Below are 20430 nucleotides of genomic sequence, written 5' to 3' on the forward strand. Positions count from 1 at the left end.
CAGCCTTAGGATTTCTTAATAATCTCCCATCCAAGGCCTAAGCAACTCCGACAATGTTCGACTTTTTTGACATCAAACATTCCCCCCGTTTTTCTTTGTATTGCTATCTATTATTTCATTCCAAGCCAAGTCATAGAAAGGTGCAAAAAGGAAGTACCATGTATACTTGTAGATGAGCTGAGAATTTTGGGTTTCAAAATAAATCCCCAAAATTGGGTTCAGCTTATCTGCAGACCAGTCTGTCATGGCCTTTAAAATCATAGTTTTATAAATGCTGACATTGCGCTTTCAATTATCTGTCCACTGCTATAATTAATAATACAAGGACTGACTTATCCACGGGTGACCCATTTTCCATGGCATTTTTGGTTGAAATTTCAAGGGTTGGCTTATCTGTAATTATAAACGGTAAATGGCCAAGACTTCCTCCATCAAAAGTCAGCACATTTTCCAACCAATCAATCCATAAATATATTTAAACAAAGATCTTTTCATAAAAGGACATGCAAATTTATATGACAACTCAACAAGAAAAAAAACCCTTCCTGTGTTAAATTAAAGGATCACACTACAGTAATTAACGAATAATAAAAGATGCAAAAAGTAGGACAACAGCTTGTTTCACACATCTTCTCTAGGGATATTTTAAGAACTGCATCTAGTCTTTATTTTTAAAAATGTTTTCTCCAACATACAGTTCAAAAGTACGGCTTCTCAATGTTTTTCATCCTTAAGGCCGTCTTCTTTCAATAAGAAGGCAATTGCTACAGTTTGAATACCTAGCAGCTGTATAAACCTGGATTTGGGGTCTCGTGGCTGGGATGTCAGGACTATGGAGGACATGGGTTTACAGCTATTAGGTTGGTAAAATGGGAAAACATAATGGTTTTCAAAGAAAGATGGAATGATGGAAGCAACAACAAAAGGCAGCCCAAATCTGAACGGGGACAGACAGTATCAGAGTATATTAAGCTAAGGTGGAGAACACCAAATAGCAGAGGCTATGTCTGTTGCCACCTTGAAAACCTCACAGGAGAGGATGTGGGCTTAAGTACTGATTATTGCATAACTTCTGCATCTTCTACTAATTCCATGCATACTTACATGTACTCAGACACTGGTGCATTGGAGATGGTCTGGGCAGGAGGCTGAAGGCTTGTCTGGCTGCCCAGGCTGCTACTGTAGCTACAGAAACTACGGAGTTGCCCACGGTTGGGATTGTGGGCAGCAATACGTCGAGCCTGTGGGTTGAAGGGGTCCTCTTCGTCTATGTCATCATAATCCCGATCCCTAGAAGGAAAAAAACAACAACAACAGGCCAATTTAGAAAATAAAATAAAATCTGAACACAGGGGATAGTTAGGAACGGAGTGGCAAGTGAGAAGATGTAACACTCATTCCTGGAGGGATAGGGTATTTCAGTTACTTCAAGTATCCCTTAATTTTAAGGTTTCTTTTGTAATGTTAGCAGAGACCAGGAAAGGAACCATAGTATCTGAAAAAAGAGAGCTTTTGTTCCACTGTAGAAAACCCAACTTTAAGGGACTGTTCACATTAATCAGGAAGCAGGAAAAAAAAAGCAGAAAGAACTGATTGTGCTTCCTTCACCACTTTTAGGTAATGAAAGAAGAATGAACATACAGAAGTTATCCAAAAATTGATGTTTTTATGATCAGGAATGTATTATTTATTAAATTTATATGCTACTCATCTCATTGTTGAGTGACCCTGGGGAGCTTAAAACTAAGGAATGCTAGAGAGTCCCTATACGTGATGCTAGATAACAGGGAGAATATTCTTGTGTTGTGTTTTTCTCTCTCATAGATGAATTGCCTGATTCTCTCCTCCTCTTACTGTTCTCTCCATCCTCTCTCAACAAATGAAGGGTGAATATGAGAAACCCGGAAAGACACGAGAGGTTAACTATTCAACAACTGATGAATGCATTCTGGTAAGTGACATTAAGTGGCCATAACATTACTAAATAACCTTATGCTATGCTATTTAGTCAATATCTCCCACTGCATAGACTCTAGAATGCTTCTTTAAGTTCTTCAATATGCATAGCTCTCAATGAGGACGGGACAATAGCTCATAACTCTGCAACTTTATTGAAGGAGAAATCAGACTGATGTTCTGGTTGTTGCAGAACATCACCCATTTTTATTTTATTCATCCCTTTTTCAAAACATCCCTCTGTCGTCAGCAAGGTTATTTTGACTTTGTGGTAGCCCTGGGAAACTTATTCCATTTTACCTGCTGGCTAAATGTTTCCAGGCTCGAGGCATGGCACATATGATGGTGGAGAAGGATACAGCAGCCATCAGAGAGAAGAGGGTGAGGTAGAGCAAGCCTTCCACCCCATCGTAGCAGATCCCAACCAAGGCATCCAGGTAATCCTTTAGTGAAAGGAAGGGAGGGGGGGAAAAGAAGAAAGGAAGTGTCTTGCTCCTGTGCTACGAACACCTTTGTACCCAAAGCAGAGTGTGCCTTATGCTGCTTACCTTGTGAAGGCCCCTGCAGTCCAGCATGGCAGTCAGCTGGTGGAGGTTGATTTCAGAGTAGTTCAGTAACTTCTGTATATCAAGCAGGTCTTTCTGCAGCAAGGGCAAAAGCCGTCAGAGAAGGGGCATATATTCTATTGGAAAAGGAACAGTGTTCACCATACCTAGAATGACTGTCCAACCATCACTGTGAATAGACTACCGATTGTACTGCAGTTGTAGCCTATCCTTCCCAGCTGGCACACACAATATTGCCTCTCTGATTTTATCTTGTGATATCAAATTGGGCTGAGAGATGGTGAATGGCCCAGTGACTTTTTTTTTTTTTTGGCTGATTCCAAATTTGGAACCCTTATCCTTCCGATCTTAATTTAACTGTTGCCCAACAGTGGTTTTATAGAAACAGGGATAACTTTAGAGCTTTAGTGCTTTTACAAAACCTCATGAAGAAGAAAAGGGCGTCTTCTCTTGGTACTGCTATTAGTTATTACCAGGGATTCTCTCTCATTTGATTAAATGCTAAAAGAAAGGAAAAAGAACTACCTTATTGTTCACCTGTCAGCAATAGATATAGACAGAAAGTCATCTCACTTATGCATGGAGGCATTGCTTGATTTCAGATACTTTTGCTAAAGCTCCATATGGGAGCTCAAGGGCATGCCTGTCAAAGCCCATGGAACTGGCAAAACTGAGGAAGCAAAGACAACCTAATTTTCAGGAAGGCATATGTAATGTTAGTCTGAGATAACATTATTTTTGAAAACTGTCAGCCACAGTTATAGTAAGTTATTAATTTGGACTCTCTTTGAAACACTTTTTTCTCACAACTTTCAAATCTGGACCATGCAGCCTCTTCTCAGATAAACCAGTGGCTTCATCCCCTGCTCACAATCTCTCACAATGCCCTAGGACAAGTTTCTCAGATACCTGAGGAGCCTATAGGGACAGATCCACCTACCCTCTGAAGCAATATTACACTTCATTTCACACGGCAGACAAAATGTGACCATGCGTTATGTTCGACCCCAACTATCATAAGCCTTTGCTACGGTTTGCAGGTTGCTCATTCATGTTATACAGAACATCGAATGACATTTCCTGTCAAAAACCAGTTTGTTAAGCAACTGGCTTTTTTTTTAATCTAGCTGAAGAAGGCTTTGAAATTTCATCTACATCTGAAATATACAAATGGATACAATTGCTAACTCTTTTCTGTTCATATGAAATTTCACTCCATCTATTAGAATGGCTTCCAGTCGCTACAGCACTCTTTCCAACTTTATATTCTCTGGATATGTTGGGAGTAAAGCTCATAGAATTACTACCTGGAGAAAACCAAATCAGTGAAGACTATGATTACAGGGGATCCTAGACTTGTACCTCTGCTACTGTATGGTCATGGCACCTACATCCTGTCAACCATAACCTATGATTTTTCTGCTGCTTGCTTTACCTTCAGGTAGTTCATAAGAATATTCAACATTTCCCTGGTTAAATATGTACCCATATTTTGTAGTTGTCAAATACTGTTTCTGAAAACAGCAGGTGTGTGACCCACTTCTAAATGTACGTAACTCAGAAGCTTCCATCAAAGAACCTTGCCTACTTCCATAGGAAAAGACAACATTGTGCAACTTACTTTGGCTGTAGGGAAAAAAGGCACTGCAAACTGCACAAGACCCTGAATCTGGATCTGCATAGTTGTGAGAGAACGCTGGTAAATAGTCAGGGCCTACAAATAGAGAACACATCATGCAAGGTATTAGTCTTTTTTTTCTACATAAATCTTAACTTAAGGTACAGGTAATCCTTGACTTATGACCACAATTGAGCCCAAAATTTCCACTGCTAAGAGAGACCGTTGTTACCTGACTTTTGCCTTGTTTTACAACTTTTCTTATTTATTTATTTATTTATTTATTTATTTATTTATTTATTTATTTATTTAATGAGATTTATATACTGCCCTATCTCCAGCCGGACTCAGGGCGGCTCACAACAGTAAAAAACATCTAATGAAAAAGTTAAAAAGAAATTAAATCCAAATCTCATAATTTAACAGTTAAAAGTGCAATTAAGATTAACAAGTTAAAAATTAAAACCCCATCAGTCCAGGCCAGTCAAACGAAACAGCCACGTTTTCAGGTCCTGACGGAAAGAGCGGAGGTCGGGGGCCACCCGGAGCTCCAGGGGCAGTTGATTCCAAAGGGTAGGTGCCAGAGATATTAAGTGGATCACTGCAGTTGTTAAATTAGTAATGCTGCTTTACGTGAATCTTGCTTCTCTATTGACTTTGCTTGTCAGAAGGTTGCAAAAGGTGATCATATGACCCTGGGAGATTGCAACCATCAATAAATACAAGCCAGTTGCCCAGGGTCTGAATTTTGATCATTTGATCACAGGATACTGCAATGATTGTAAGCATGAAAAATGATTGTAAGTCACTTTTTTCATTGCTGTTGTAACTTTGAATGGTCACTAAACTAATGTTTGTAAATCAAGGATTTCCTGCAAACAGATTAAATACTACCCTCTTTCAACAACTAGGAGTCAGTCCACACTCTTTTACATCAACATTCACAACATCAGAAAGCTTTCTCTCCCTGGAAATCCAATGAACTAAATGGTTCTCTTACCTACAGTTCATAATTAATACCTTCTATGTAGAGGTCCAACTTTCCAGGACTTACTGAGATTACAGAAGCCACAGCTCCAGATTGAGTAAGGAGACATCAGAAGCTGGATCTTCCAAATTAACCAACATGTTCAGATAAGGATGTTTCCTTACCTGGGGAGAGCCCTGTGGAATGCAGTATTGCAGGCAAACTCTGCCCACACACCAAGAGTTCGATCCTGACGGGCTCAAGGTTGACTCAGCCTTCCAAGGTCAGTAAAATGAGGACCCAGTTTGTTGGGAGCAATAAACAAATAATGCTTCTAAATTGTAAACAGACCAGAGAGTGCTGTAAAGCACTAAGGGGCAGTACATAAACCTAAATGCTATTGCTATTTTTGTGGAGAGTAATGTTCATCAATTTTCCCTGCCCTATCATTGAAAGCAAGCTGATTCTTGGAATAAAGAGCCAGGTTTCTGTTTTCATTGCTATTGGGGAATCCTTTGCCAATGGCGTACAAAGGCAACCAAGTTCTTACCTGTTGAAAGGGGTTGGTCAGACTCTGTCTACAATACAGGTAATACTGTACGATTTCTACGAAAGCAAAGTGCAAGAGGAAGAGAGTTATTGTAGTTATTGGTTAAAGTGTGACACTTTTAGCAACTTCTAAGCCATACTGAGTCAGCACTGCTCAGCACCAGTTGAGACAACACTGTATGGAGTGTCTCAGTTTACAATGCTGGCGTTGTCTAATATATGTTGAAAAAATAATGCTGCAGAAAAGTTTGTATCTAAAGATTTTGCCAGACTTTTGACATGCGCAGAATGAGAAGCAATATTTGAGTAAATCTATTTTCATGTGCCGCATAAATCATAGCCTGCCATGAATGTATTATTTTGTAAAAATTTCAGCTTTCATTAATGATAAAGCTACATCTTACACCATATCTCATAAATACTGCCCACCTACCCGCATAAAAGCAACTGCAAATGGTAACTAATAAATGATTGGTTCATCAAATCTCTATCCCTACTTAACCCTTCCACACTTGCCGATTTTTCCAAACCAATCTCCCCTACTAATCTGAAGTTCTGCCTTAGTATGTTAAGAGACATAGCAAATGCCAAAGATAATTAGCAAATGGTCACTTTGCATAATCTCCCATCCCTACTAAATTTACTTAACCTTTTCTCTTTCACCCAACCCTTCAAAACAAGTTGGAGCAACTGCTAAACTGTGGTTCTACATTAATAAAAGGAAATAAAATGAAATCTGAGTCCCTAGTTTAAGGGAAAAAAATATCAAAACTTCGGCAAACATTAACAAAAGGGATGTTTTGGCCCAGGTTCTATAGCCAGGAGTATTCTCTTTTTGCCTCTGTTCACTGGATATGTTAAACTGGTTTGGGGAGGATAATTTAATGCAGAAGCAGAGTGGGGTAGTTTTTACCTCAAACAGCCATGGGACTCTTGTGGGGTAAATTAACTCTACTTGGTCAGTGTTCTCATAAGATGTCAGTTAATGGACTGTTAAGGTTAGATCAGAAGACCTCCAAAGTTCCTCTTTCTATGATCTTTCCATGCTACCAAATCAGAAGTAAATTTTAGAATGGCCCAACAAAAGAGGTCTCTCTAGGATCTACTTGTGTGCTCCTTGGTTTTTTTAACACTTCCATACATAGTCACAAAGTAGGTTGGAAAAGCACAATCACTTTCCGAGCACTTTTCACTTAAATATTCTGAGCACTTTCCACATAAATATTCACATTATCCCTTAATTAAAGTGTGGTACCTTAAATCTCTGGATTTTGTATACTGATGTTTATCTATGCAGGGCTGGCCCTAAATCTACATCACATTTTATTTCTCTTCAGTCAACTTTCAATTAAGGGTTTTTCCTCCGCTACTCAAATGATGGCAAAAGCAATATTTTTACCTGCACTGAGGTCACTTTTTGTCATATTCATAATGAATTTATCTGGGGACACGCAAAAGTCACTGGTACCCTATAAGAAGCAAAATTTTTATTTATTTATTTTGTATAATTTTTATTAAAGATTTTTTAAAAAGAAGATAAAATTAATGTTTTTTAAAAGGAAGTTGTTATCATTATTTGAAGTTGTACTTAAGGAGGTTACATGCTGATTTACATCTGAGGTTACATCTGGCTTAAGAAATTGTTTCTACATATCCCAGCATTGCCAAGTGAATGGATAGACTGCACAGGTAGAATGTGCATATGAATTTAAGATATTAAAGCTTCCTATGAATATGCATTTGTTTTAAATTTTATTCTTCTATGTTGAATTTGTACACCAATTATATCTGTATGAAAACAATGCATAAAAAATCAAGGTGTTTATAAAAGTTGACTTTTCAGATAAGAAAGAAACCAGAGTAATACGCAGGCTGCAATAACTGTTAAATATCTCATGCTTAGATGAAATTTACTTTCTGATACTCCCATCTGCCAAAAAATTAGAGAAACCAAAGTTTGTAAATAGCAGAAAGGAAACCATTAAATTTCTTCCTGGCTCACCTTGAAATCTTGGCAGAAGTGCCACTAACTTACAAGTAGAGCATTTTATGAGATTGGCAGTGCTGAAGGCACATGGCAAATTAATTTTCCTCTGCCTGACGCAGAGCAGGCGGGCAACCAAGCAAAACACCTTCAAGATGACTTCTGCTCATTTTAAATAACCAATCTCCTTGTTGCTCAAAATTCCTCCTGCTACGTGTGCATTGTGCTATGAGAAGGTATGATTCTGGAAACACAAAAACAGGAAAGGCTGCAGGAAGCAAGGCAAGGGAGAGCAAAACACGTCCTCCCCAAATGAACAGGCCTTTTAGCTGTCAGAAAGTTGGAAAGAATAGTTGGGAGGTCTCCGGTGGTCAGGACCTAAGGCATCACAGTAAACTTTGTGCATTGAGCCCTTAAAACAGCCACAGTTTGACGTTAAAGCTCGAGTTAAAGTGTCGGGCTTACCACTGCTGCTGAAACATCTGCTGCATAGGAAGCCCAGCTGAGACAAAGTGTGAAAAGTCCACAGCACAGCATCCTGTGGGCAAAAAATATACAACAAAGAATCAAAAGGAGACCTCAGAAAGGTGACAGCAAGACTCTGCACCATTGGTTTGAGCACTCTTACTGGATAGAGTCTTATGTTGCTGTTCTTCTTGCTCCTATAACATCTTTTAGGACAAGTCTTGATTATGCCTATCATAGAGATGCAGAGCATAACCATGCATGGAGAATATTGCCTGTAAATCAAACGGTGCAGGTGGGAACTGAAGTTAAACACCTTGAATCCAGTTCCAATTATTTTGTCTGCACAAACTGATGAAATGCATGATTGTCCTGGATATTTTTATCCAGATCACAGCTTCCAGTCTTACTAAAATCTACCCCCTCCTGGACATAGAGCTCTCTTTCTCGTTCACAGAAACAGAGAGTGGGGGGAGGAGGGAGGGAGGGGGGGGAGGAGATACCTGCACCGGAAAATGTATTTTTAAAATCAATACTACAACAGATATCCAAGAAACCAGTTTCCTCTAACTTGCAATTCTGGTAACTTCATTCATATTAAATTTGTGTTGCTTTTCCAGCCTGACTGGAAACAGCAAAGTCCATATGGAGTGGGAGTTAACAGAAAAATTATCTTCAAAAACAAGAAAACATATTAGTTTTTGCAGACTTGGGCTAGCTATATGTTAGAACAGCTGTGCCATAAAAGAAAGCAGATATCTAAGGTAAGACTATCAATCCCTCACTGAAAACTATTATCCTTTATTCTGTCCTTTTATTCTGTTGCATTTGCTTGTTCTGGTGCGGTCATTCTAATGAAAAGGAACACTTCCAGGAGTAAAAGAGAAAGCTAGTCTAACAACATCCTATATCACAACTACAGTGCATTCCAGAAACAGTTTCTAAAATTCAGATGGAAAATTGCTGGTTGGTGTTTTCATCCATAAAGTGTAGTCAGGTAGGGTTGTGATAGGTACAATAGAATGCAATGTAGGCAGCATGGAACTCTTGGATCCCTTCCACGTGAGCCTACCAATTCTAAGAAACCCTCCCTAAATCCCACAAGCGGAGACCTTTGCCAGGTGGTTTTTCTCCAGGGAGGAGTCTCTCTCTTAGGGTCCAAGATCATCAGACTGCATTAAAGACTTGAGTGCCTTGCGCATGGCTGTAAAAGATACCTTTTCTTCCTCCCTCTCTTGTGGAATGACTTTGTGTACTCACGTAATAAGCAGACACCTGGAGTGCTTTGTCAGCCCAAGGCAAGCAATAAGACAAATCACCAAGTCCAGAATGAACAGCAAGAGGTAAGAGAGCCATCTGGAGAAAAGAAAAAAAAAGAGAGAAAGAGAGAGAATGCTTGGGTAACTCATACATCCCTGGAGAAACTTAGCAGGAGGAGGGATGGTGAAATTTAAGCAGGACGCTGTTCTTAGGCTTTGTGGGCAACACCTCCGCAGAACCATGGAACAACAACAATATGGCATTTCTACAAATTATCCAAGTTTGTGAAGGGCAAACTCCTCCTCTAGAGACCTGAAGACAGACTGCTGAAATTGAAAGGGAGACATTATCTAAGGGACATTCAAATGCAAATGGAAACATATATGGCTAGCAGAATCAAACAGATTTGAGAAGCTGAGACTTCTCCAGTGCAATCATACTTTCTTGGGAATAAGCTATACTTACTTTGAAGCTAGCAGGCAGGTGATGACAGGTAGTAATAGACTTACAACCGTTCGTTCAGTGACTGTTCAAAGTTACAACGGCACTGAAAAAAGTGACTTACAATGTTTTCACACTTATGACCGTAGTAGCATTCCCATAGTCATGTGATCAAAATTCAGACGCTTCACAATGGACTTCTATTTATGATGGTTGCAATGTCCCCGGTGTGTGTGTGTGTGTGTGTGTGTGTGTGTGTGTGTGTGTTTTCATGTGATCCCCTTTTGCGATCTTCTAACATGCAAACTCAACGGGGAAATCAAATGAAGGTAAAGAAAAGTCAGGTAAGGTAAAGAATCTTTACCACTAGGATGCAGCGATATGGTGGAAATGTTAGCATTTTAATCACTTAAAATATCATTAAGTGTTGTACCTTATGATTCTTGATGAACGTATCTTTTCTTTTATGTACACTGAGAGTATATGCACCAAGACAAATTCCTTGTGCGTCCAATCACACTTGGCCAATAAAAAATTCTATTCTATTCTATTCTATTCTATTCTATTCTATTCTATTCTATTCTATTCTATTCTATTCTATTCTATTCTATTCTCTTATATACCTACATAATTTGGTATTTTTTTAAAAAAGAAAGCTGTTTCATGCTGGAAAGAAAGAATTAAGCAAAAAACACAGTCACTTGACCAGAATGAAGTTCCTCCTCCTATCTGTCCAATCACTGCCCTGTGATTGGACAAGGCCCATTCATTCCATCAGGGGTAAAAGGAAAGGAGGGAAAATAGCAGTAGCAATAGCACTTAAGACTTATATACTGCTTCACAGTGCTTTTACAGCCCTCTCTAAGCGGTTTACAGAGTCAGCCTATTGTCCCCAACAATCTGGGGAAATGAATGAAAGAATTCCTGTCTCTGTAATGGTGCAATGAAATCCACAAAGTGCTATTTTAAGGAGTCAGTCCATTGGTACAGATAGGATATCATCTCTGCTGATCGGCAATAATTCTGCAGGATATCAGAGCGGGCACTTCCCCCATCCCCTGCCCCAGGAAAAGCCAGCAATTGAACTATGGAGCTACTGTTCTCTCCAGTAGCTTCTGAGGCCTGAAGGAAAAATCCCTTTGAACTTTCAAGACCTTCTAGATTAGCTCAAACAGCTTCTAAACGGAGACCTCAATCTTTCCCCAGCCGAAGGCCTCTTAAATATATTTGACTTCATTTTCTGCATTTCTCAGTCAAGAGTCATCCTGAGTTGGGAACATGAGGAGGAAGACATCCAGCTTGGAGAAGGCTGAAATCCACAGACTCTTCAATAGCTCCTTACTGGCAATGTATTTCTCTTGCTATGGTGACCACGCTGACTTACCTATAATATTCTACATAGCTGACATCATTGGCAATCATGGACAAGTCTACAGTGACATCACTCCACACAGGAAGCCCTGACAGTTGCAGCACAATATTGCCTGCCATCTGCTGCATGAATTTGAGCGTTTGTACATATTCACTGTGGGTTGCAAAGATCTCATTCAGGCGAGCCACATGTTGCTCCAGAACTACTTTCATCTGTGTCGTAGTTCCTGAGACCTGCCAAAAGACAATAAGCAGACCTATGAGAACCAGCAGGCAGATAGCTTCAAACCACTTGTACAGCAGAATGACCACAATGACCTTGACTTATATAGGTAGTCCTCGACTTACGACAATTGAGCCCAAAATTTCTGTCGTTAAGTGAGAATTTGTTAAGTGAATGTTGCCCCATTTTATGACATTTCTTGCCACAGTTGTTAAGTGAATCACCGCAGATGTTAAGTTAGCAACACGATTGTTAAGTGAATCTGGTTTCCCCATTGACGTTGTTTCTCAGAAGACTGCAAAAAGTGAACACATGATCTTCAGACACAGCAATGGTCATAAATATAAACCAGTTGCCAAGCCTCTGAGTTTTGATTACACGGTCATGGGGATGCTGCAAAGGTTGTAATTGTGAAAAGTGATCATAAGTCACTTTTTTCAGTGCTGTTGTAACTTTGAACGGTCACTAAATGAACTGTTGTTAAGTCGAGGACTACTTGTATATTGATCTGGATAGGCCAAGTCGTCTTATGCAATTATCACCCCAAGAATAAAGGCAACACAAAGGAGATGGTGACTAACTTTCTTCATTTATACATATTATAATCTAGAACAGCTTTCCTCAGGCTGGTGTCTTCCAGATGCATTACATATCAATTCCCATAAATCCCCAGTGAAAAGGCTCTTCTCACAATAGTAGATAATGAAATTATCCTTCTGAAAAGCAAGTTAAATTAGCACCATGGGACTGGAATGAACCAAATCTATCTAGTCATCAGGGCCTGTTCACAGGCTCATCTTTCAGCTATCTTCCCATCCATTTTTTTTAATTAAAGGAATATTGGGAAAGGAAGGAGGGGCAAAGCAGCAACAAATGGACATGAAAATTGCTGGTCATTTGCCTACAATAGCAAGTTCAGGTTATCTCCTTTGCTTTCCATGCAAAGGTACAGAATAAATTTCTGCAATCCTGATGCGTAAAGTAGAACACCTAACATGCCAAGAAGTCATGTATTGAAAGGTACCATATTGTAGAAGGCCAATTTGTGTTTCTTCAATCTTCAACTGAAAAACAGTATTTGTGGAACCAGTATTTTTGTATATACGTTGTGTGTGTGTGTGTGTGTGAGAGAGAGAGAGAGGGGGGGGGGGAAGAGAATGAATAACGGAGAAGGAAAGATCTAGACCAGGGGTGTCAAACTCAAGGCCCGGGGGCTGGATCTGGCCTGTGGGATGCTTAGATCTGGCCCATAGGGCTGCCCTGGAAACAGCGAAGGACCAGTCCATGGTACCTCTGCTAGCGAAAATGGAGCTCGGGAGGGCCATCCGCAGTCCTCTCAAGCTCCGTTTTCGCTGGCAGAGGGTTGCAAGAGGCCGTCGCAGCCAAAAACGGAGCTCGGGAGCCCGTTTTTGCTGGCTGAGCGCTTGGGCCACCAGAGGAGCCCCCGAAAAGAGTGATGTCGAGCTGGCCACCCCCACCTTGGCCATGCCCAGCCCAGCCCTCCAAAGTCAAACACAACCCTGATGCAGCCATCAATAAAATCGAGTTTGACACCTCTGATCTAGACATACTGTACTCGTAATCATAATCATAATCTATTCCTCAGATTATTAGTAGACCACCAGCATACAGGAACGGAAACATAAAACAGAAGAGTCTCTCTGTGCGTGATGTGGGTGGTTTCTAAATTTGATATATAAATATAGCATCAACCCAGGAAAATACAAATAAGAATTTGTTTAGCACGATTTCACTAAAATGAGAATGAGTTACATTCTCCAATCTCATCACCTTGTGGTGCTCCTTGCTCCTTAGCTTATAAGCATTACTATTTAGTTGTGGCCCTCTGCCAAGAATTCCAGGAGAACTTCTAATAAGCATGACTCCCAGATACCACAGGTGATAGGCTACTTTTCCTGGGCATGATGCCACTTGAAATGCTCTAGCATTGCGTTCTTAGCTGCAGCAGGAAGACGCAAAAAGAGATGCTGGCAAAATGCCTAAGCTCTAGCAAGGCCTTTGAGAGGCTGCTGAAATTAGTCAATACAGGTACAGTTCTATAAGAAAGTACCTGCTCCCTTTCAGTTTTTCTGAATTGTTAAGTTTCCCTCCCCCCCCCAACGAATATTCTCAGAATTCATATGTGTTCTACAGGGATCAACCTGGGGGAAAAAATATCCCTTAGATAAAAGTGGTTGTGCCACTTTTAGTCACATTAACTGCAACCAAACACTTCTTCCAACTGGCGTTCTATCTCTCACATTAATGTTTGGAAATTTTGACTCACTCCTCTGTGGTGAATTGTTTAGATGCAGAAGTATCTCAAGGTTTTTGAGCATGATATAGTCATTTCAGGTCCTGCTGCTATATTTCTATGAGGCTTGGGTTGGATTTTGATTTGGCCATTCCAAAGCAATGTATTTATTTATTTTTTATTATTTGGCAAATGTATATTGCTGCTTACTCTCTCACCGCGACTCAAGGCGGCTTACAGGAAATAAAAACACAGTGTAAAAGAAAGAAATAAAATATAAAAATAATAAAATATTAACCCCCCTCTCCCCCACCCTGGCAACAACACACACTCATACCAGCCATTTAATGGGCTCCATCCCACTCTGGGTTCCTCAGACCCGATGGCAGAACCACATCATCAGGGCCTTCCGAAAGAGTGTCAGAGTGGGGGCCAGTCTAATTTCTGGAGGGATGATATTCCAGAAGGAGGGAGCCACCTCAGAGAAGGCCCTTCTTCTGGGTCCCACCAGATGTATCTCCTTGGGGGATGGAACCCACAACATTCCTTGCCTCCACACTCTAGTAGATCGGGTGGATGTGACTGGCAAGAGATGGCCCCTCAGGTGACCTGGTCCCAAGTCATGAAGGGCTTTCAAGGTGAAAACCAGCACCTTGAATTGCACCTTGAAGCAAATCAGCAGGAGAGGTGACACATATGCACACCGAGGCCTGTACAAAACCATGCGGGCTGCTGTATTTTGTACCAACTAGAGCTTCCAGATGCCTTTCATCTACAGCCCAATATAGAGTGCGTTGCAATAGTCAAGATGGAAGGTGACTAGGGCATGAGTGACTGTGAGTAGGGATTGTTGGTCCAGGAAAAGGTGTAACTGGCGCACATCCTGCAGTTGCATAAAGGCTCTTCTGGCCACGACTGCCATCTGCTCTTCGAGCAGGAGCCGTGAGTCTAGGAGAACCCCAGATTATGCACTGGGTCTGTTTTGGGCAGTGCCACCCCATCCAATTCTCCCTGGACCAAAGAACCCCAAACCAAGAGCTACTCGGTCTTGCCAGGGTTCAGTTTCAAGCCATTGTTCCCCATCCAGCTCCTAACAGCCCCCAGGCATTGCGAGAGGGAGGTCACGGCATCGCTTAACTCACCATGGGCTGAAATATACAACTGAGTATCATCAGCATATTGATATCTCAGTCCATGGTGAAGGGTGATCTCACCTCAACGGCTTCCTATAGATGTTGCAGAGAGAGTTCCAGCGAGAGTACTGAGCCCTGTAGGACCCCACAAAGCAGTGGGCGAGGTCTGGATCTCCCGCCTCCTATCAACACCAATTATAATAGAATAACAAAGTTGGAAGGGACCTTGGAGGTCTTCTAGTCCAACCCCCTGCTCAGGCAGGAAACCCTATACCTTTTCAGGTAAATGGTTGTCCAATCTCTTCTTTAAAATTTCCAGGAGCATTCACAACTTTTGGGGCAAGCTGTTCCACTGATTATTTAACTGTCAGAAAATTTCTCCTTAGTTCTAGGTGGCTTCTCTCTTTGATTAGTTGTCCTTCACCCATTCTTTTGTATATTTACTTGTATGTTTGGGTCACTGACTTATTCACTTAACGGACAGATGGCCTGATATTATTCTGTAGAAGTCTCTGAAACAAACCAAAATGTATCCTTTCTTCAACAATGGTAAGTCATCTAGGCCCTGAAGCTGCATACCATCCCCAAACCATGACATGATTACCTCCATGTTTGACAGCTGAAATGTGGTTCTTCTTGTGGAGCATAGTGTTTGTCAGTCAGTCCTCTATTAGACATGAACACATCTGTGTAACCTCAGAAGTTTTACTTTTGATATTTGTTCATAGAACATTTTGCCAGACATTTAGGGAGTCATCCATGGATGGATTTTCTGACAAACTTGAAATGAACCACACTGTTCTTCATAGTGACCAGCAGCACTCAACATACTAAAACTATCATGAATTCTATTTTCATTCAGAGCTTCTCTGATAGTAGTCATTAACACTAAATTTAGCCAAGTTGAAAAATGCCTGCATATCTCTGAATTTCTTCAGGACATTTTTGAGATTTCCTGGACAATTTTAAGTTTTGCTCTTTGTCTGATTTTGACAGTCCCCCTCTTTAAGAAAGTGCACTATTACCTCAATTTTCCTCATTGCGAAATAGTTTCTGATTGTGAGTCTGGAGTCTCAACTCTTGAGAAATGGTTTTGAAATCTCTCCCCCACCCCCACCCCCACCAATAGGCAACAATTTTTTTGAAATGGCAATCTTATCAGATTTCTTTTAGTGGGGCATGACTTACTTGAGACATCTGAGTGGTGACCTCTGTGACGAGGGAGCCAAAGTTAGTAGTGTATTTATTTAGGATTGAGCTGAATCAAACTAGCACCGATTATTTAGTGAGATACACAATTGGTCTTAGTTATTCTTTAACTGAATTTACAGTTTCCAGTGAACAATACTAGAACATCACATTTTTGGATCACTTTATGAAATAAATGAAACAAGGACCCTATGTTTGTCTTCTTATTTCAGACTCCTTTTATACTGTATGTCATAAGGATCCACATGAAGCTCTGATAACATTTGTTGGCAAAGATATGTAAAATTACAGAAAATCCCAAAGGGATCCTATAGCAGTACAGCAAAAGCAGGATGAGACAACTAGAAGGATGTTATGTCACCATCACTCCATGGCTACATTCCCACTCGCTCACTCATATCCTTTTGGCCCTCTCAATGCTTCTTTGTTCAACAGTCTTCCTCCCCCTTCTGTTTCAAGCAATCCTTCCTCAGACAATATATTCTCATGGGTTATCTTAGCCCAAATCCTTACACTATGATCTCAGCTCCCTTCAACAGTAATAAAATAACTTCAGATAACTGCTCTGAAGTTAACCGGAGCCAAGGCATTTCTTGATAGCACAAAAATCCATTTAGTCCATTTTACTGACTAACCAAAGTGAACGTTTCCAATCTCAAATTCAGATTTCTGACTTCCCGTTTTTTGCAGCCGATATGCCTTCCGGAAAAAGGGAAACTATCAACCTTACTTATATCCAACAGAGACAGTATATGATGCAACTACCTCTTTCACATTATGCCATTCTGAAGTACAGATGATAGTAGCTTCAGGGAAAAATATAATGATAGACTGTGGAACTGTTGATATAATCAATTCTTTGCCCAGTATTAACTGTCAGTTTCACCTCACCGAGAGGAATGAACCACTTAGGTAAAATTGCAGGAAATCTGTGCCAAAGAATTTCAGCAGCTGTAATGATTCAAGAGCAAGCCTTATTTAAGTAAAGGGTATTCAAGCCCACTTAGATATAATTTTCTTCCCTGCATTCTTCTCAAGGGCTCTTTTTTTTGTTCAGGTTGGCTTGTCTTCACCTGCCCTTTATTTTACAACTGCCCAAATTGCTATCAACTTGGCTATGAAATAATGCAATTTCCTTGATCAAGTCTGCCAGCTTGATCAGACCAGTCAGAGAACCTTTTCTTCAAGGCCCCCACCAACAGGAGGTGTGTGACCTATAGGAGGTGGTATAGGATCTCCTGCTTGAGCAGGTGGCTGGACTAGAAGATCTCCAAAGTCTCTTCCAGCTCTGTTCTGATTGATTGACAACAAATACCTGAAGGTGGACATTCCGTCACATTCTTTTCCTATGGAGTAGCTTACTGGTGAGATGGCCACAATTCTTATCCGAAAGATCCAAAACCTGTCCAGAAATGTTAAGATCAAGCTTTCCTAGAGGGTCATTTGAGATTGATTCTAGAACCATCAATATAAAATTTCCAGAAGTTCTTAGCAGGAAAGCTAGCCCTTTGAAGTAAGAGAAGAGATTTCAACAATGGAAGATCTCTTGGTATTAGCTATTCCAATGGATGACCATTCCAATGGAATCTTATTCTCAGATACTGTAGCTGCTTCAACTTCCAGCATTCCACAAAACCTATCTAAGGCTGTTCCCCTCAGAAGAAATGCCTTACCAGTGAATCAACCCCTGAGAGGGTGTGATTAGCATTATCAAGGGCGTAGATCAGCTGATAAATCCCATCGTTGGTTTCACTGTTGCCATAAAACCCAATGCCAACAGCCGCACTAAAAAAGAGAGAGGAAATACAGAAATGTGAGTAAACAGAAGAAGTTATAAATCAGGGCCATTTGTAGCAGCATCACCAAGTTTCAGACTGAAAATCATTAGTGTGTTCCATCTATTGAAAAGATATTTTTTTTAAAAAAATCCTTCAAATCTTTCCTATAATAGAGGTGTCTCTCTCTCTCTCTCCCTTCCTCTCTCTCCCCCTCCCTCCCTCTTCCTCTTCCTTATTCTTATTCTGTGAAACAGCTTGAATTTCTTTTTTTAGAACTGGCCTGTCAAACTGGCAATCTGCGGAGGCCACGCCCACCCCGGATCCGCAAAGGCAAAAAATGTCACTCTATCTAATTTTTACATTCACTCTTTCTACTTTTTCTTTTGTAGAAGGGAACAATAGCAGCATTCTTCCAATTGTCTGGCACACATGCAGCCTTTTACACAAACAAGCTACATAGTCACTCCATAAACAAACCACATCCCTATTTTAACATTTCTTCAGTTATACCTGCCCCCTTATTATTTTCAGCCTACTCACAGCATTTATGATTTCTTTTTCATCCGTTATTCTGGAATGTTAACATTTATAGCATTTAAAAAAGTGGATTTTATCAAATCCACTTTTATATCACTCCCATTTCATATGAATCTCCATTCCTTCCACAATTCTCTTCCTTCAGCTTCATCCTAGATTGTAGTTCAGCGTTTTAATTTTTTGCGCTTACTCTCCTCAAGGCTCCTGGTTTATGCCTCTTCGCTCATTTCCACCAAATATTCTTTGCAGCTTTTTTCTTTCTATATACATTATACAATATAATTTTAATTATCTTCATTTTTCAAGAACTTGCTCTCAATTCTCTTTTTTTCTTCATCCACAATCTCTTTCACTTCATTTCTTCAGGCTCTAAAGACTGGCGTCTTTGCCAAGGCCTTTGCCAAGTGTGATGGAAACCCCCTTTTCTTTTGTTCCCATTGGTTTCCTCATTTCTGCCTTCTTCATTCTTCTTTGTACAGGCAGTCCTCGATTTACAACAGTTCATTTAGTAACTGTTCAAAGTTTCAACAGCACTGAAAAAAGTGACTTGTGTCTGTTTTTCACACTTATGACTATTGCGGCTTCCCCTTGGTCATATGATCAAAATTCAGAGGTGTGGCAATGGACTCATATTTATGACAGTTGCAAGTGTCCGGGGGGGGGGATGTGATCAACTTTTGCAACCTTATGACAAGTAAAGTCAACTGGGAAGCCAGAATCATTTAACAACCTTGTTACTAACTTAACAACTGCAGTGATTCGCTTAACAACTGTGCCAAGAAATGTCGTAAAATGGGGCAAAACTCACTTAACTGTCTCGCTTAGCAACAGAAATTTTGGGCTCAACTGCGGACGTAAATCGAGGACTACCTGTACTTTGTTGTTTCCTTGTTTAATACTTAATAAACTTTTATTATTCACCTAGCATCCTTTTCTTAATTCTCATTGTTGCAACCTCACATATCCACGTGGCAGCCCAAAATATTTTACTCCCTTCCAAGCAATTTCCACATGCTGTTTCCTTTCATCCCCTTTCCATTTCTTCTGTGGGGAATAGATACTAATTCTAATTCAGTTTATTGTCTGAAATGCTTCACAAGGAACATGACAGGGAAGGGATGAGAAACGGAGACACACTGGGCCAACATGAGAAATGGTCTACTTTACAGAAAGCATGGACGGGCACTTGAACTACCTACGATTCGTATAATTTTTGTCCTCCAAAAGACTGTATGATGGCCTGATGATCAACACGGTCACTTGGCTACTGTTTGGAAAAGGACTGCAGGTTTTCTGCTGACATTAATGGCATGACACCAAGCAATCTAATTTCTGCCAGCCAACTGTTAATGTAATAGTAATAAGAAATCAGTGAACTGTTAACAGCTGGAAGGAAGCTTCATTACTTTCTCTTTCTTCTGAGTAATTCAAGACAGCAGGACAAGGGAGGGAGAGACAGAGAGAGCCAAAGTGTCTGAGGGGAACTGGGTGGTGGAGCTATGAAAGGGTTCTAATCCAAACTGTTTCAAATTAAATATAAATCAAGTCAAATTGAAAACATTCTGCTTTGAATAGAAAAGATCTGCTTTGAGTGCAAAACAGGAGGGTTTAAACATTTCAAATATGCTCCCAAGTTTGAATTGGATCTGTTACAGTAACAGTACAACAGAGTCAAAAGGAGGCCTTCTAATCCAACCCACTGCTGAAACAGGAGACCCTATACCATTCAGAAAAAAATGGATGTCCAATCTCTTCTTAAAAACCTCCAGTGACGGAGCACCCACAACTTCTGAAGACAAGGCATTCCACTGAATAATTGTTCTGTCAGGAAATTTTTCTTTAGTTCTAGGTTGGATCTCTCTTTGATAAGTTTCCAACCATTGCTTTTCGTTGTGCCCTCAAGTCAGTGGTGAAATCCAAATTTTTTTATTGCCAGTTCTGTGGGTGTGGCTTGGTGGGCGTGGCAGGGGAAGGATACTGCAAAATCTCCATTCCCACCCCACTCTGGGGCCAGCCAGAGGTAGCATTTGCCGGTTCTCCGAACTACTCAAAATTTTCCCTACTGGTTCTCCGCACTGCTCAAAATTTTTGCTACCGGTTCTCTGCACTGCTCAAAATT

At 40.4% G+C, this 20430-nt stretch overlaps 1 protein-coding gene across 1 annotated transcript in view; it reads right to left on the reverse strand.

The window, feature by feature from the left end:
• TTYH2 (tweety family member 2) overlaps positions 1-20430 on the reverse strand; it is a 63501-nt gene that overhangs the window by 11004 nt on the left and 32067 nt on the right. Inside the window, exons 3-12 of the mRNA XM_070934727.1 lie at positions 17670-17781; positions 11191-11411; positions 9366-9461; positions 8106-8178; positions 7056-7125; positions 5658-5713; positions 4144-4236; positions 2505-2597; positions 2257-2399; positions 1105-1290 (exon numbers count right to left, since the gene is read on the reverse strand). Of these exons, the coding sequence (XP_070790828.1) occupies positions 1105-1290; positions 2257-2399; positions 2505-2597; positions 4144-4236; positions 5658-5713; positions 7056-7125; positions 8106-8178; positions 9366-9461; positions 11191-11411; positions 17670-17781 (1143 nt within the window). The remainder of the gene's footprint in view (positions 1-1104; positions 1291-2256; positions 2400-2504; positions 2598-4143; positions 4237-5657; positions 5714-7055; positions 7126-8105; positions 8179-9365; positions 9462-11190; positions 11412-17669; positions 17782-20430) is intronic.

This window comes from Pituophis catenifer, unplaced genomic scaffold (genome assembly GCF_029215685.1).
Source record: "Pituophis catenifer annectens isolate HBS135680 unplaced genomic scaffold, rPitCat1.0.hap2 SCAF_2, whole genome shotgun sequence".
Taxonomy (NCBI): Eukaryota; Metazoa; Chordata; class Lepidosauria; order Squamata; family Colubridae; genus Pituophis; species Pituophis catenifer.